Source organism: Barbus barbus (genome assembly GCF_936440315.1).
Source record: "Barbus barbus genome assembly, chromosome: 29".
Taxonomy (NCBI): domain Eukaryota; kingdom Metazoa; phylum Chordata; class Actinopteri; order Cypriniformes; family Cyprinidae; genus Barbus; species Barbus barbus.
This window is the reverse complement of record NC_136757.1, coordinates 20,006,916-20,024,596: the sequence shown is the minus strand read 5'-3', so window position 1 is coordinate 20,024,596 and position 17,681 is coordinate 20,006,916. Positions and strand designations below refer to the sequence as shown.

The following is a 17,681-nucleotide window of genomic DNA, read 5'->3' as shown; positions in this document are numbered from 1 at the left end:
TAGATGAGAATCGACTGGACGAGCTATCCTCTTAGAGCGTTTTTTCGAAAACGGAAAATTAAAAGCTTTAAAATAGTCTGTGTGCCAAAGTGTGCATTATCATATTCTAAGAATTAATTGACTCGCTTTGTCAAAACTACTTGTGTAGGCATTAAAGCATGAATTATTCAATTATGGAGCAAAGTGGAATGTGAATTATATTTCTGCAGTCAGCCTTTTCCTCCTCAAATCTGTTGCTTTTTAAAGAAGTTTCTATTCTGATCAGTAATAGACTTTTCTTTATGCTTGACAGATGCAGCATTCTCTTCTGATTCATCCTCTCCTGAGAATGTGGAGGATTCTGGACTGGATTCGCCTTCCCATCAGCCCCTTGGGGCTTCCCCGGAGCCCACCGGTTGGGCAGCCTGGCCATCCTCTCAATCTAAAGATTCTGTAAACTTGAACCGATCGTCTGACCCCTTCCTCGCTGCTTTCCGCGACCCCTCACCCGGTCGATCTCCTCTTCCGCAGGACGACTCCACAAATACCTGGCCTTCCAATCTACGTTCTCCACGTGCCCCAACCGACGTCGAGCCCACCACCTTCAGCTTCCCGGCCTTCTCCCACAGCCTGGCGTCTTCAGAACTGGAGCCCTCTGTGTGGAGCTGTAAACACATTCCTCCAGAGGATCCCTTCCTAGATGCTTTCGAACGCTCCGCCCCCAAAGACAACCTGCCCCCACCTGATGCCTGGGCCCCGCCTCCCCCTCGGCCCACCAGGGACGGCAGGAGCATGGAAGGCCGCACCGATCCCTTTTCCATCTCTCTGAATGACACTAAAACCCTCCCTCCCCCATCCTCCTCCCGCAAAGACCGAGACAGAAAGAGAGAACGCAGTGTCCCACCTCAAGAGTCCCCAGATGATCCTTTCTCTATTACTATGATCGGTAGTCCAACGCACCAATCGTCGCTGGCGGCGCAGGCAGCTGCACAAGGCAGAGCCAGTAGTAATAGGCCGACGCCCAGTCCTAACCCCGCCCCCAGTTCTCAGCCGAAGAAAGAGCTGGTGCACTGGAACTCGGTGCATAACCCTTTCAGTGAGGGCACTACAAATAACACTGTCACACAGGAGTCCACCAGAAAACAGAGATCTTTTAACGATGAGCCTCGTAGGAATGGACCGCCGCTCACACGGCATTCTGGGCCACAGGAGGACCTCTGCTTCTCTACAGACAAGGACCAGAACTTCCTGGATATCAACACACAACCAGGTATTATAGATTAGTGTATGACTAATATGATGTTTTAATGACTTTAATGGACAATGGCATCAAAACATGTAGAGACAATTACCCCTTACTTAAAAAATGCAGTTTATTATAAAAGAAATGCAGCACAAGCACATCTTTCAAGCAAAACATTTTTCAAAAAGCAGCTTAAATATTTTACTCGAAATAGAGATGAAACATTTTCTGGTTGTTAGTGATTAGAGGAACATAGTCGTAGTTAATATGATGAGGTAATTGCAAAATATTGAACAAATGTTTTCCGCAGTGTTTGATTGGAGATGTCACTTAAACCAAAAAGTACCCAAAAGTGTCTAATTGTTTTTTTGGATCCACTGTGTAATACAGTTTAATGATGACAGAAAACATAAACGTACACTACTGCTCAAAGGTTTAGTAAGATCTCTATGTCTCCTGTGCTCGCCCAGGCTGCATTTATTTGATCAAAAATACAGTAAAAACTGTAATATTATAAAATGTTATTACAATTAATTTTTTAATATATTTTTCAATACGTATTTTTTATTCCTCTGATGGCAAAGCTGAATTTTTAGCATATATAACTCCAGTCTTCAGTGTCACATGATCCTTCAGAAATCTTTCTAATATGCTGATTTGGTGTTCAAGAAACTTTTATTATTATTAGTAGTAGTAGTATCAGTGTTTTAAACAGTTGTGCTGCTTAGTATCTTTGCAGAGACCACAATAAATAAATCAGTAATAAATAGCTTATTTTGTTTTAAATCTTTTAAAAAAAATCTTACTGACCTCAAACTTTTCAGTGGAAGTGAATTTGTTTCAACAGTGTTCACTCAAAATCCACACACACACGTTTGGTTTCCATGTTTTATGGGAAAATTCCATAGGTGTAATAGTTTTTATACTGTGCATACCGTATTTTCCATCCCCTTACCTTAAGCCTACATCTAAAACCTACCACTCAGACGTAAAAATAGCATATAGGCCACTTTTATGGTGCTTTTTTACATTCATTATATTGAAAGAATATTCATCAAATTGTTTTGTTCCATGGCATAAAGTCAGTTGTGTTTGGAATGACAGGAGAGTGAAGAAATGATGACAGAACTGTCATATTTGGGTTCTTTATTTTCCCTTTTGTCTCTCTCTCTCTCTCTCTCTCTCTCTCTCTCTCTCTCTCAGTCTCCCAGCATGGTTTCAGGCAGGACAGCACTGAGCGTCTGGCATTGGCCCCTCCACGGTCGGTTCGGTCCAAGCGCTCCTCAGGCAGACTCAGTGGCTGTGAGCGGGTAAATGCTCCACAGACCTTATTACACCAACTATCCAACCAGCACACTTAAGCGTCTTTAAAAGCATATATACAAATCCCTAAATCAGGCTCTGTTGCAACTTTCTTCATTCGTCTTGTTTTATGAGATGCGGTTTCTCTCATGTGGTCCTTCAAATTGCTCCCTTGACTTCAGCTCTAAATTAACACCACTACTGAGATTCCACATCAAGCTTTTAATTGCTTTATACTGTAAGGTAGCAAATAATATTATAGTACATAGAAACAGGCTTCTGGTGATTTGTTCAGCCTAAAAACACTAGTTTTCCATCCACACACAGAAAGGGAAAGGGAAGGGAAGTGGTGTGTGGCCAAGTATGGTGACCCATACTTGGAATTTGTGCTCTGCATTTAACCCATCCAAGTGTACACACAGTAGTGAACATACACCAGTGAACATACACCCGGAGGAATTGGCAGCCAATGCTGCGGCACCCGGGGAGCAGTTGGGGGTCGGTGCCTTGCCTTGCCTTGCTTGGTCTCACCTCAGTCGTGGTAGTGAGGGTGGAGAGAGTGTTGGTTATTCACTCCCCACCTACAATCCCTGCCGGACCGGAGACTCCCACGACCTTTGGGTTACAAGCCCGACTCTCTATCCATTAGGCCGCGACTGCCCCTAAAGGAGAAAACAAATTGAAAATAGAGAGTTGACATATCATGGACGTGAACTTTTCTCGTTTCTTCCAACATCAATGTTGTATTAGTTTAAAATGTATGGGGGAAATAAGGAAATAAGGGAAAGTGTATAATATTCAGTGAAAATTAATTTTACATTTTATTTTTTTTTATAGTTCTGCTTTTTTTTTTTTTTTTTTACTGTTCACTTAAATAGTCCTGTAGTGTGAAAAATTTATTTTAAAATTAAAAATATTTATTCCATATAGTCTTCCAATTAATGAGGCAATAAACCTGCATATATAATAATTATAAAAATATCTATAAATTATAAAAAAAATATAAAAATGATAAAATATTGCAAATGTTTAAATTACGAAAGTTATACTGTATAAATTATCATTTCATTTTAGAATAGCATTCTACACTGTAGCACACTGTAGAAAGTACCGTAAATCCTCAATTCATAACTTTGCTTTTGGCCCTTTTTCTGTGGTGCGTCTCAGTCTAGGTCCCTGTGCTCGTCTCCTCTGCCTGAGCCCAGTCCCCCCCTCACCTCCTCATCCTCCTCCAGCCCCAGCGAATGGGGGGTGCAGAACCGTGGTCCCAGCCCAGCCCGAGGTGACCCGAGACACTCCTATTTCCCTAAATACCCACATTATCACAGAACTTAATCATACTACACTGAGATACAGCCCGAGGAGCTTTGCTGTAATTTTATTATGCTAATCCAATGTAGACATAAGCACATTTACGGAGGGGACAGTCAGGAAATGTCCTCATCATCATTTTGCCGTGACTGATTTTGTCCAATAGTCCACAGGCATGCATCTCATATAGAGGAAGCATCTCCCAAGCCCTATGTGGTATTCAATTGCTGATTCATTTATTAACCCGCGTTCTTCAAAATCCCAGAACCGACAGCAGCAAATAAAGTTATGAAGTTAAATATGTCACAAGTTTACGTCTTAATTAGCAGTTTTATGAAAATGGTTTTTGAAATGTTTTTGGACATTTCTAATCATAATGTTGAATTGTGATCCTGCAGGTTTGTCTCGAGGGCCCAGTCCCATTTCACTGAGTACTCAGGAATCTTGGCCTGTAGCCGCAGCCATCACAGAGTACATCAACGCCTACTTCAAAGGAGGAGAACACAACCGGTCCGTCTGAGCTTCTTTTACCCCACCTGGTGGACAAAGCCTTTTATCACTGTAGCTCCAACTTAGTGATTTGCTGTGTGTCTGTGTTTCAGCTGTCTGGTTAAGATCACCGGCGACCTCACTATGTCCTTTCCTGCTGGCATCATTCGCATTTTCACAGCCAACGCCAACGTACCAATATTAAGCTTCAGATTGGTGAACATCTCTCGAGTGGACCACTTCTTACCCAACCAGAAGTTACTCTACAGGTATGATGCTCTTAAACACTAAAACTGACCTGGACTGGGCTCAATACAAGCTCTATGAACAGCATCTTTGGTCTTTGTGCCTGCAGCGACCCGTCACAGAGTGACCCGGACACCAAGGATTTCTGGTTCAACATGCCGGCCTTGACACTCCACCTGCAGAGAGAGGCAGAGCTCAACCCGCAGGCCTCCTATTACAATGTGGCTCTGCTAAAATACCAGGTCAGTCAACACAAACCTAATGAGTGCTTGAATTACAATATGACCCGCTTTAATGGCACAGAAAATAATTTTGTTCAGTACAACATGGAATGAAACATGCTACCAAAATGAATTTTCACTCCTTGGCCCTCCTTTTCTTTAAAAAATAAATAAATAAAAAACCTTGGTTACTGTGATTGAGGCCAATCTGTAAATGTTAAATATTGTTTTAGTAGTGCTTGCATACCATTTCTTTGCAAAGTCATTATAATTGTATAAAATGGTATAAACAGTGTGCGTGCTTGTATAAAATTATAAGCTTCATGTTTCTGCTTTTAAATCCTCCCTAAATTGGCCCTAATTTCTTCCATTATTAGTTATTCCATTATTAGTGCCCTGAAATTGGACTAAATTATATTTTCTTATTCTTTTGTCGACTGAGCTTAACTTGCATTGAACTCAGAATATTCCTTTTATGGATGACATCTTAGAAAATGTTTGAAATTACATCTTAGAAAACTCTTTGAAATTAATCTGAGCTTTTTGAATGATTTCTGTCCTAGGCGTCCTCTCAGGATCCAGGTCGTGCGCCCCTCCTACTGTCGGCCGAGTGTCAGCGCAGTGGAACAGTGACCCGTGTGTCTCTGGATTACCACTGCTGTCCCGCAACCGCCCCCGCCACCCAGCTGACCTCCGTACAAGTGCTGCTGCCCCTCGATCACACCGCCACCGACCTACAGTGCCAGCCGCCCGCTTCCTGGTGAGAAGCAGTGTGTGTGAATGACTTCCATTTATAAAACAGTTCTGGGAGTTTCCAAGGAAAGAAAACTTACGTTTAGATGTTTGCTTATAGAGATGGAAACAAAAGAAGAAACTGAAGTGAATATGTGATGAAAGAGCTGATAGATGAAGAGAACCTGTTTTATTTGTTGTTGTCTCGCAGGAACACAGAGGAAAGACGACTCCTGTGGAAATTGACCAAACTCTCTCCAACAAATCACAGCAAAGGTTGGTGCTGCCTCCACCTGTTCATTCTCACCTTTATTTATTTTTTTTATCGCTTATTCATGATTCATGTTTAAGGAGAATTTTTTTTTTTTTTTTTTCCCACCCTCATGTCATTCCAAATATTAATAGCATTATTTATTCCACAAAAGGAGAATTCTTAAGAATTTTCATGTCATTCAGACAAGCTCTAAAGAGGACAAAAACGTGCTCTGTACAGCTTATGCATTGTATACTAAGCAGTGTTATGTATTATTATTGTGTATATATAGTAATATAGTACTTATAAATGTTGATATAATTAATTTAGAAATTGTATCAGCTTGTTATTTTTAGTAGTCGGTTTCTTTTTGTTTTAGTAATTTTAGTACTTCAAATTATTTCCAATAAATATAATAATTAAAATGATTTATTTCAGCTTTATTTGAATTTTATTTTTATTGGTTTATTTCAGCAGTAACATCACTGATTGTCAGATGGACCTAAATTTAAAGTTAAATTTATCCTCACACCCAAGACAAACAATCAATGCTATAATAACAACAAACACCTTTGGTTATTTTTTCCATGAGGTCTAACCTGTGCCTTATTTGATTTACTTGCAGCAAACAGAATTGTAATTTGATTTAAAGAATCCCTATTTTTTAAATCATTATTCAGAGTTTTACCAAAAAAAGCATAAGGGCTGGAAATGATGCGAGTAAATAATGACAGAAGTTTCATTTTAGAACTTTTCAAACAACAGTGATATAAAATGGAGGAACTAAAGAATATCTAACGAGCACTGATTTTCTTGGGGGAAAAAAAAGCAGTTCACTATATATAGTTTAGCGTTGGTAGATCTGAGTTTAGATCACTGTTCTGACACAAGATGTTTTAAGGGAAGTGGGCGGAAGAGAGGCTGCTCAGTGCTAGAGGCCAAGAAACAAACTTATGAATACATATGATCCGACAGAGCATCATGGGAGTGCTGTGAACATTTTGGAAGCAACGTATTTATTCAAATATGGCCACCATTAGGATATTGTAAGATGCTCTTTTATTTCAAAAGGCTCTTGCACATATGTGACGTGAAGCCAGGAGCTGATGCTGACTCTGTGAATGTGTGTGTGTTTGGGGGTCTCAGGGTCTGGCACTCTGTGCGCCAGTTGGCAGTGCCTGGAGGTGCCCCGCGGCCCTCCCCCGAGCCTGGCTGTGCAGTTTGTGGGATCGGGGGCGTCTCTCTCAGGCCTGGACGTGGAGCTGGTGGGCAGCCGCTACCGCATGTCGCTGGTGAAGAAGAGGTTTGCCACAGGTGGGAGCCAGACCTACTTTTTGTTCCTCATAAGCAGCTCATTTGAGAATTGTTTCTTCAGTCGGATAGCTTGTTGTCAGTTGGTTGCTAGGATGTTCTCTGGATGGTTGCTTTCTGGTCTAATTAAAAAAAGAAAAGTTTCTATGATATCCTAGTAAAAATATAGCTTCGCTCCCGCCTGCACTTTTAAGTTTGTAATTTTGTTTGTCTAATTTAGTGTCGCCAAACACCAATGATTTGTATAAGGGTACAGTCATTTTAGACACGTCCAAAACTGTTGCAACAGATGGAAATACAGTTTTTAAATACGTCAATTATGCTTCCATCTTTGTTGCCACCGTTTTGGAAGTGCTTTCTTCTGTTCTAAAGAAAGGGGTGTCCCAATACTTTTGTCCATATAGTGTATATACAAATCATTGGTGTTTGGTGATGAGTTTTCGGCTCAAGGTCTGCATTTAAAGTCACACCAGAGGAGTTCAGCTGAGATTAGGACTTTGCTTTCTGCAGACCAATCAAGTTCTTCCACACTGACTGAATCAATCATGTCTTTTTGAACCTTGCCTTATACACAGAGGCACTGTCATGTTAGAATAGAAAAGGGTCCTGTCCAAACTGTTGCAATAAAATTAGATGCACACAATTCCCTAGAATATCATTATATGCTTAAACATTAAGATTTGTACTCATGGAAATTACTAAAGCAGTCAAACCTGTTCATTAGAAGGGGGTGACCCAATACTTTTGGCAATATAGTGTGTATATGAATGTGTATTTATAACATTTTATTTCAATATAGATATTTAATATTTATTTGATTTCAAGTAATTTAAAGGTTTTCTAATCATAACCAACACTGCTTTTCTGAAGAAAAAAAATTCTAGAAAAATATATCTAAAATTTATGCTATATAAAAATTGGCTAAATATTACAAAATATTTGCTTTTTAATCCATGAACAAGTCTTAATGAGTTTGACGTTTAGATATTTTAAAATTGACCCATTTTTGCTGTTTTCTTGAAATAGCAACTCAAGACAGAAGCATGATGTCTCACATAGGACTAATGTTCATCTGTATTGTTTTACAGGAAAATACATGGCTGGCTGTTCTTTGTGAGCGTGACTGCTTCACTACCACAGAGGCACAACGTTTGCACTTTTTAACCCCCCTGGGCTGCTGGAACTGTCCACGTGCTACAGGCCTCAAGAGGAGAGATCATATCGTATATGCAGTGTGATGTGGGAAATCGCTTATACCCATGATGCATTGCTCTAGGACAAGTATGCACTGGAATTAGGGACCACAACCAGCCTCTACTTTTATTTGTATAGAATTGTTTCAGTGCACAAGCCACACATTTATTTCTAGCTTGAAGAACTGGATGTACATTTCTTTTAATTTTGTGAATAAGTATGAAGATATATAATGGCTATAAAGTTCTGATATTTACAGAATGTATGTTGCATATTCAAGAAAGGTTTAAAATAAGTGTGACAATCATTACACTGCAAGCAAGTGGTTTACACAAATTTATTACACTTTTACCAGTACAAAACACAGTCGAACTAAGCGGTTGAGGCTAAATAAAGACCTTTTTAAAAGACACAAAAATAAGGTATCAATATAGTAGTGAGAAGAATTGCATTTACCTCCATAAAAATAATCCATAGCAAGAAGCATATAAAAAAAAATTAAGCAAATTCCCTTCCCAAAAGCACACAACAGGCAAAGAACCATGACAGGCGTTAAAGTACAGCGCCTGACACTCACAACCAACCACAGTGAAAAAACCTCCGCCAATCACTTCTCAGAACAAACACAGCTAGTAGAATTGAAGTTTATCTTTGTAAATAGTGGAGAGGGACATGTAGGGTGCCCGTTACGGGCCGCTACCAGGCACCAGTAAAGATCCCCACCGGGTTCAGCACAACATTTACAAACAGATCCTGAAAACGACATCTCTCCTGAAAATATTTCCAGCTTTATGTCAGCACATCGTTTCCATTACAAGCGTGAAAACTAAAACATCAGATGTACAGCACCAGGTGATGAGGCGTATCTGTAAGAATCTGCATATTCTGTTACTGGACTATTTTGGGTTTTCTACATCATCTAGAAAAAGCTTTTAGCTATTATGTAGCTTTTACATTTTTTGCAATAACATTTACACAATATCTACTTAAATATGTAAAGGAAGTTCTTTTAGTCGTTATTTAAAAATAAAAAATAAAACTTGTTCGTTTTTCACATAACCTGTTGAGTGCACACTCACTTCCAGTTACTTCAGAAGGCCTTTTGTACAGACGCACGCTCACACACAGGCACGCTCAATATATCAAGTCAACTAGGCTCTTTTTAACCACTGCAAACATCTAAGAACTCAAGTAAATACAAAAAGTTTCACAAACCAGTTTTGATGGGAACTGCTCTGCTTGGGTTCATCTAAAACAGAGCAATCTCCATCAATACAGTAGGCGTATGTACATCCCAAAGCTTTCGAACGAGAACGGGCCGCTTTCAGGGCAACAAACAAGAGTCGAATAATCTCTTTTATAGTGATTTTTATAAAACGTAATAAAATTAGACATTAATTCGTTAGAACTAATAACTGTTGAGGTATAGACTAGGCATCTCATATGGCCGGGGTTTATCTACAAAACGGCATTGAAAAGGCTTTGCATGTGCAGCAGGTTGGGGTTGACGAGCGGGCAGCTTTGGGGTCAGCACGTTGCATCTACGCCTGAGGAAACGGCCGAGGCAGAAAGGCTAAAATGTGACCATCTTTAAAAGGTGCTTTAGACATCTGAGGTTCTGAGACGATACATTCATTCTGCGGTTAGAGGCACGGCCAAGGGAACGACAGAACGAGAGAAAATCAAAGAGAAAGAAAGAGACAGTTCTGCTCTAGTGTTTCTTTTCTCATCTAAGGCACTGAAAGAAGACTATGGCACATGAAAAAACATCACAAAACCAGCACATTCTTGTTTCACAGTCGCAGAAAACCTAAAGGCGAGAGGGAGACACACTGACCCTAAACAGACCTCAGATAAGTGTTATCTTGGCCACCGACTGCCGTTTGAGGTGGTGCTGCTCTTAGATCTCCTGCAGGGAGGGACTGATCTCGATTCGCTCACTCTTCACCGCCGGCTCGCTCATGCTCCTCTCGCTCATCCTCGACATGTCTCCGTCACTGGCCAGATCGTCTGAGAACGAGGCGTCTGGGAGAGGAAAAGAGAGAAGGATGTTGGATACAGAGCAGAGAAACCTTCAAAAAGAGACAGAAACTTAGTTTGAGTTGACATCAAAATTGTTACCTTTCTCCATGAGTGAAGGCATCATGGAACTGAGGTCACTGAACTGAAAATGTGAAGATGACAACAAATTTAAAAACCTCATTTATATGTTGAATTTTCATATTTAATTACATTTTACAAACTATTAACTATAAATAACATTGATCTAAACAAATTTAAATAATGTCAAATCAATTCAAAATTTGTTTGAAAATGTCACTTCCACCAAAACAGAGAGAGAGAGAAAGAAAATGTTAATTTCACATTAAGGTGGAAATAGATAAATTATGATATCTATATTATTATATCCAATATTAAATGCTAATAATATTTTAATATTAAATTGCTAAAATTTTATACTATTAATATCATTATTACATTGGATGTAATTTATATAACAGATATAATTGTTATAAATGTAGAGATTAATGTAGAAATGCCTTAGTAATATTTATATCCACCCGTCTGTGAATGAATAATTATATAACAATTTAAACATTAAATCAATTTAATATTACATAATTTTATAAATATTAAATTGCAAAATATTTATTGTTAATATTACTATTATATAATTAATATATAATAATTATTAAGATTAATTGTATAAGCCAAATGGATGCATGTATGGATGGATAGACAGATAATAAATATTATTATTTTATCACTATGTATACAGTGAAAAATCTATTGATAATAATGTAATTCTCTGCATTTAGTATGTTTAATGCTAGTTGGAAAATTAGCCTCAGCAAAAGTATTCTGCCATTTTATCCCCCCAGACACCAAAAGAAACACCTACATGTGCTCGACTCAAAACACAAGCTATCAGATTGACGCGTGAAGGTCTAAAATATCAGATCTCCTCACCTCCCCCATGACAGCGATGGGCGTCTCTCCGGTTGCCATGGCGACACGGTGCTCCACCAAATAGAACATGTATTCATCGTAGAGCAGACGGATGAGGTGGAAGGAGCCGAAGCTGGCGGCCGAGCGCAGAGTCAGATCTCTGATCACCATGGAGCTGAAACCAGGGCAACAGAGAGTTTCATTACAGACTACCACAACCAGACAGATCAGATCCAAGTGCTGCTTTCAATCAGCTCTCTTCAGAAGATCACCTAAGAGGCCCAATCAAATTGATCTGAAATAAATGCACCGGAAATACCGCACTATTTGAGTAAAGAGTACTTCTAGGGAGCCTTGTACCTGTAGAAGGACCACTTGAGCAGGAACTGACGTGCGGCGCGGGGGAAGCTGGTACTGCCCTCATAGGGCTTCAGCACCTGGTTGACAACGTTATCCAGCCAGGTGGCCCACTGATCCAGAGAGCTCTGCTGCTGCAGGGTCACCTTAAAGTCCTGCTCCAACCGCTGGACGACGCTCTCGTCACACTGGCACACCCAAGACGCCTGCTCCTGTGACAAACAAACGCACATAACCATGAGTCCGAGACAGGAAGTCAAAGTGGTTTTGAAGTTCAGAGACCCGTCTCATGTGTGATGAGAGAGACAGACCTGCACGTTAGCAAAGTCCACTCTATTGAGGTCGCTGAGCATCTGGTTGATCTGGGACGTGTTCTGCAGGACGGCTCGCGCTGCCTGGGCCAGGTGATTCAGAGAGGTATAGCGGCGCAGGGTCTGCGCGAATGCGCTCACTACTGCTGCCTGCGCAGGTGACAAAACATTAAACAAAAATATCTAAACCTCACATCCTGTATGGTAAGAGTCACCAAGGTTACACAGACTCTTTCATATTGTCTCAGGCATAATCCACAAGCATAAGTATTATTTAATATTCACTACTGTACCATTACAAAGTTTGGGTTAGCTTTTTTTTTTTGGAAAGAAGTTAATACTTTCATCAGCAAAGGTGTATTAATTTGATCAAAAGTGACAGTAAAGACATTTATAGTATAACAAAAGAGTTCTATTCATTCATTCATTCTCTCTTTTATTTATCTTTTTCAAATTTTATTTATTTAGATTTTTTTAATTGTAATTTTTTTAACAGTATTACAGTTTTTACCATATTGTTTAATTTACATTATTTGAAAAAATAAAAAAAGGACGTATGGAATATAATTATAGAATTTTAAAAAAGCGTTAATAAAATATAATTTTAGAATTTCTTTTACAAAAACAAGATATTAAAAATAAATTTTAAAATTTTTCAGATTTTTGTAACTTCTGTTTTCCTAGAATGGTGTCTGATTTGGAGAACACTTTTCAGTAATTGTATCCTTTCAGAAACACACACACACCTTAGTGCGGACAATCTCCTGTGGGTAGTCACTCATGGCTGAGGTCAGCCACCCCTCCAGACTCTTAGCGAAGTTTCTGATAGCTTGAGTGAGGGTGCCTGCAGGATCAGATTTCCCATCAGTCATGCACTCAAACATTCTGCTTACAGTACAGCAGCAACACTGACCCTGGAACAGGTCACAGTAAGTGTGTATACATGTATAAATACTAACTAGGCACAGGCCGCAGTACATCAGGGATGAGGATCTCCACCAATGCCTGATACAGGATGTGATCACAGCTCCTCATCCACTGTTTGATTGGTTCATATTTACACAGAGTGATCAGCTTCTCTCTGGGGAAGCCTCTGATGTCCTCCACATCCTCTTCACTGCACAATACACAATATACATCTTTGAGTCAAGCATATTAAAACAGCTTAATGTTTTTCTAAATAATCTTTTAAAACGATTTAAAAGATTACATTAATCAATGTATAAATATTTCCAAAGAAGCCATCAATGTTTCATCCAGAAAGTGTAATACCTACACCACAGTCCCAAAGTTTTGGCTCAGTGAATAAGTGTTCCCTATTCTAAAGGGTTACCTTATTATTATTTTAAAAAAACTATTAACTATGACTTTTCCCTCAATAAATTCCTAATTTGCTTTCCTAATTAATAGTTAGTAAGGTAGTTGTTAAGTTTAGGTATTGGGTAGGATTAGGGATGTAGAATAAGGCATTAATATGTGCTTAATTTGTACTAATAAATGGCTAATATTCTAGTAATATGCATGCTAATAAGCAACTAGTTAAGAGACCCTAAAATAAAGTGTTACCAATAAGGATAATAATTATTATTTATAAATTGTTCTTATTTTATATTTTTAATTTATTTTTAAATAAATTAATAATTTTATTCAGCAAGGATGCATTAAACTGACAGTAAAGTAAAGCTATAAAAATTTTTACAATTTCAAATTAATGCTCATGCTCTGAAATCCTGAATTTTATAAAAAAAAAAAAAAAAAAAAAAAAAACTGTATCACGGCTTCCAGAAAGATAAAAGGCTGCACAACTGTTTTCAACATTGATAAGAAGAAATGTTTCTTCAGCATATTAGAATGATTTCTGAAGGATCATGTGACAATGAAGACTGGTTTCCCATCACAAAGGACATTTTAAAATATTAAAAATAGAAAACGGTTATTTTAAATTTTTTAAATATTTAATAAAATTTCACAAAATTACTGTTTTTACTGGATTATCATCTAAGAAATGCAACATTGGTGAGACTTTCAAAAACAAAATCTTACCAACGCCAAACTTTTGAATGGTGGTGTAGCTTCTGAATATTTCAGAGCAGATCAAAACTAGAAAAATGTTTATATATAACTACAGAGATCTCCATGAGGTTCTAAGGTTTGACTTATTTCCAGGCCTAAAAAAAAAAAAATTCTAGACATTTTCAGGTTTTCCATGACGGTTTTCATGACTACAGCACCTGTTAGAAATGGTAGTGGCTCCTTCACTAGATGGCGCTGTTGAATACCAAAAGGTCTGCCATAGCTTCTCTATGAGGTGGAACTGCAAGTTCATCACTACGTCCAGAGTAGCCTGACAGAGAGAAATCAATTTTAAATGCAATGTTTGAACATGCTTCCATGCATAAAATCATTCATTCCTCCGGATACTTTAAATGCCCATCTGATATTAAATACCACTATAATCCCTGGCAAAACAAATAATGTCGGAACAAAAACTCTGACACGATGACTTTTTTGTGGCTTCAAGAAGATCTTGAGAATCTTCCATACAAGTTATGATAGCATCAGTGAAATGAGTGCGTCTTCATTTTGTCTTTCCTGTTGGCAGAGACAACTAGATCATCTCAAGTACGGCCCACTCACGACATCACCGTCCACCTCGCAGTTTAAATTGTGAAAACAGCCAGCACTCGTTCAGAAGCACCCATCTTCAAGGCAATCCACCTTCTTATATGAACAATTTAATTGTTATAAACCACAAAAAAAAAACTCATCTTATATTGAGTTTTATGTCCAAAAAAGGAAGTTTAATTCCGTGTGGTGAGGATGTTATTTTAGGTGTTGGTGCTTTACTGTCTGGAGAGCAGAAGTGAGAGTGTGGTGAGTTCAAAGTGTGTTTGTCTCAGTGATTCAGACTCGGCTCTCAGATTCTCCTCGATGAGGACACACTCTTGTATCCAGTTACACAGCCACCCCCCCCCCCCCCTCCTCTCGCCGGTCACATGCTATGTTTTGGCTTCCACAGCCAGGTCACCATGGCAACCTTGTTTACCGTTGCCCCGGCAACAGTTCAAACACAGCACTCCAAAACAAAAAGAGAAAATTCTCTTTCCTGGACAAACAAGCTTTCTTACCTTTGTCAAAAGAGGGGAAAAGCACTACAGTACTGCTTCTAGAGGACGAGTCAATGATTTTTAAAGTGTTTTGCAGTTGTGAACTCTGAAAAGTCTGGTTTATAAACTTACAGCCAATTCAGGCAGCACTAAAGGCGTAGAGATGTGACTTCCTGACATGTATCAGCAATGTTGTTGCTCTGCTTCTACTTATAAGTTTGAAGTAATGGTGGGTGATGGGACCAAAGTCTTAGATCATGATAAAAGTCATTTTATTTCACAGTAATGATATGTACCACAATCTAGTTATTTTTGCTTTAAATAAGGTCTTTATATCAAAATTTTTGATACCATAGAAATTTCATAATTCTTGTCACCAGTGTCAATATCACAAACTACTAGCCCAAAAAAAAAAAACAACCTCAACCTCACTCAAAACAAGTAGATAATCGCCGATTAAATAAGAATAAGAAACTGTGATTACAAGCAAAGTGCTACATACACTGTAAAGCAATCAAATATATAAAAACACTGTATATTCTTCATTGTGTACATTAAATGTATTTCTTATTAAAGTTACAAAAGTGATTTAGTCAAGAGCAATGAGACGTTTTCTCTATTTTGTTGTTTGATTAACATGAATGACAGACAGGAGGAGTATTAGACTGCTGTCACTTTAAGAGCCGCCCGGATACATTATTCTGTTTGACGTGTTTTTCCTTTCTCAGCTGTTTGTTTTGACTGAAGACCTAAATTATTGTGTTTACGTGGATACTTGCAAAGAAGGGCATTGACACATAAGTGTATTTAACTATTCAAGACCTATAAAGCGGCAAAAATAACTCTGTTCAAATCAATACTCCCGCGCTCTATGAGCACCGTATTGACGTGTGCGCTTCTCTGACAGCCCTCAGAAACAGACATTTGACTATATGCGTGCCTCTCAGACAGCGCACACGCATATACCCAGAAGAGTTCTCTTTCACTGCTCTTTTCACTTGTTTTTAAACCGCAATGTATGCAAATTAGGGGTGGCACGATTCTCAGTATAAAAAAAATAAAAAATTTTAACCGTACGGTTCTCCACACACGGTTCGGCACGCACTAGGACCGCGCGCGGTTCAACTGAAAAGCTACATGACATTTCTCAGTAGCGAGGTTCTTGAAGCAGTTCAACTTAAAGATGCGCTATTACTCTGCTCTGAACACTGCTGAGAGATGCACAGACGCAGGTATTCACACGTGCTTAATCTCTCAATTTAACTGCATTAACCTGCATATATGGCTCAAGCCTCTGTTATGCCTCTAAAATGACGTTTTGGAATTTGCAACGGAAGCTTTGGGATGAGGTGTGCAAGAAATTAGTTCAACAAACAAGATTCAGGCCAGAAACATGACAAATGTGTTAAAATAAATCATTTGAACTATATCTGGTGTAGTTGTATAGGCTGTTAAAATTATTAGAGAAATAATGCACTCCCGAATGGAATGGTCTTTTTCCATTCTCAAACAAATTAAGATAAGTGCTTATTGCGATATTTTTGTTTGCTGGGGTGGTATTATATTAAAGGTCCCCTGAAGTGCTTTGAAACACGCAGGCGTTATTCTATGTGGTGGAGTAATTTCAACTGAAACAGGAAGACAAGGCGGGACATATCGAGCAGCCCCTCCCCCTTTTTAAAATAGCCAATAGTGTTTCGTTTATATATGCTCGGGCCAGAGCCGTACTTGAGCTCGGTAAAGCCGCATTTGACAGCCATAGTTTAATAGATTACCCCCTAGATTCAATATGAAACTTAGTAAAACAAAATAGTGATCATAATCATGCTGAGGCGGTGTAGTTTTAAAAGTGTTTAATATATGCCGACTCGCGCATATGATTCGCTTCGTGCGATCGCGTCTCTGGCGTGACAACGTGAAACCAGACCTCATTTGCCCCAATCAAAAGCATATTTATACTGTCTGAATCGTTCCCTATCGCCTACATTGTGCACTACGTGCCATTCACTGTACAGGAAATATTACACTGTGAACAAGTGACCGATCTCACCCGCAGCTTCAGCGTTTATTTATAGTGTAGGGGGCGGGCGCTTCGTGTTATAGAGAGCATTTGATTGGACAGAAATTGATGAGAAGATGAAGTACGATGTGACGTCAAAAAAATAAATTGTTGAACCGTTTTGGCGGAAGTGACGAACTGCAAGCTTTGAATGCTTATATCTTCTAAATGCGAATTACCTTAAAACCAACATATTGATACTAACACCCAAAAAACTTCAATTTTGATTTCATGGGACCTAGGGAAGGGGGGCCTAAAAATGTGTTTTGCCTATGTCACGATAAGAGGCAAGTCCGGCCCTGAACACGTCAAACAAACAGGGTTCGGTTAATGCATGTTTCTGTTGATGGATGCGCATTCTGGCTTCCCAGTACATTACAACAACAGTGATGAAAAAAAAACGTGGACAAACCATTGACTCTTGTTCATTGTGGATGCCGTATGCTGGAATATGAGCAGTCATTTATTCCATCATCCTGCTGATAGTGCACGTGCACAGGTGAGACCTGAACAGCACACGTTGATATCAGTGTTTAAACTAAACTCATTTAAGCCTTGCCAGTTTAAACATTTAATAGCCAGAGGACGCGAAGATTTGTGTGTGCGCTCATCCGAAA

The 17,681-nt window shown here is 38.9% G+C and overlaps 2 protein-coding genes across 4 annotated transcripts in view; one reads left to right on the top strand and one right to left on the bottom strand.

Annotated features, from left to right (window-relative positions):
* Window positions 1-8,759, top strand: part of LOC306849726 (F-BAR domain only protein 1-like) — a 32,148-nt gene extending 23,389 nt beyond the window's left edge. The window contains exons 17-26 of the mRNA XM_079384987.1: window positions 293-1,249; window positions 2,426-2,532; window positions 3,692-3,806; window positions 4,234-4,345; window positions 4,438-4,593; window positions 4,680-4,812; window positions 5,355-5,551; window positions 5,735-5,799; window positions 6,923-7,090; window positions 8,176-8,759. Coding sequence (XP_079241113.1) covers window positions 293-1,249; window positions 2,426-2,532; window positions 3,692-3,806; window positions 4,234-4,345; window positions 4,438-4,593; window positions 4,680-4,812; window positions 5,355-5,551; window positions 5,735-5,799; window positions 6,923-7,090; window positions 8,176-8,204 — 2,039 coding nt within the window. The 3' untranslated portion in view covers window positions 8,205-8,759. The remainder of the gene's footprint in view (window positions 1-292; window positions 1,250-2,425; window positions 2,533-3,691; window positions 3,807-4,233; window positions 4,346-4,437; window positions 4,594-4,679; window positions 4,813-5,354; window positions 5,552-5,734; window positions 5,800-6,922; window positions 7,091-8,175) is intronic.
* Window positions 8,600-17,681, bottom strand: part of LOC306849715 (DNA-binding protein RFX2) — a 42,395-nt gene continuing 33,313 nt past the window's right edge. Inside the window, exons 11-18 of one of the 3 annotated variants that reach the window (XM_079384965.1) lie at window positions 14,130-14,242; window positions 12,858-13,015; window positions 12,645-12,742; window positions 11,899-12,048; window positions 11,591-11,799; window positions 11,252-11,405; window positions 10,403-10,445; window positions 8,600-10,306 (exon numbers count right to left, since the gene is read on the bottom strand). In XM_079384965.1, coding sequence (XP_079241091.1) covers window positions 10,182-10,306; window positions 10,403-10,445; window positions 11,252-11,405; window positions 11,591-11,799; window positions 11,899-12,048; window positions 12,645-12,742; window positions 12,858-13,015; window positions 14,130-14,242 — 1,050 coding nt within the window. In that variant the 3' untranslated portion in view covers window positions 8,600-10,181. The remainder of the gene's footprint in view (window positions 10,307-10,402; window positions 10,446-11,251; window positions 11,406-11,590; window positions 11,800-11,898; window positions 12,049-12,644; window positions 12,743-12,857; window positions 13,016-14,129; window positions 14,243-17,681) is intronic. The other 2 variants (XM_079384967.1, XM_079384966.1) reach the window with 2 other exon arrangements.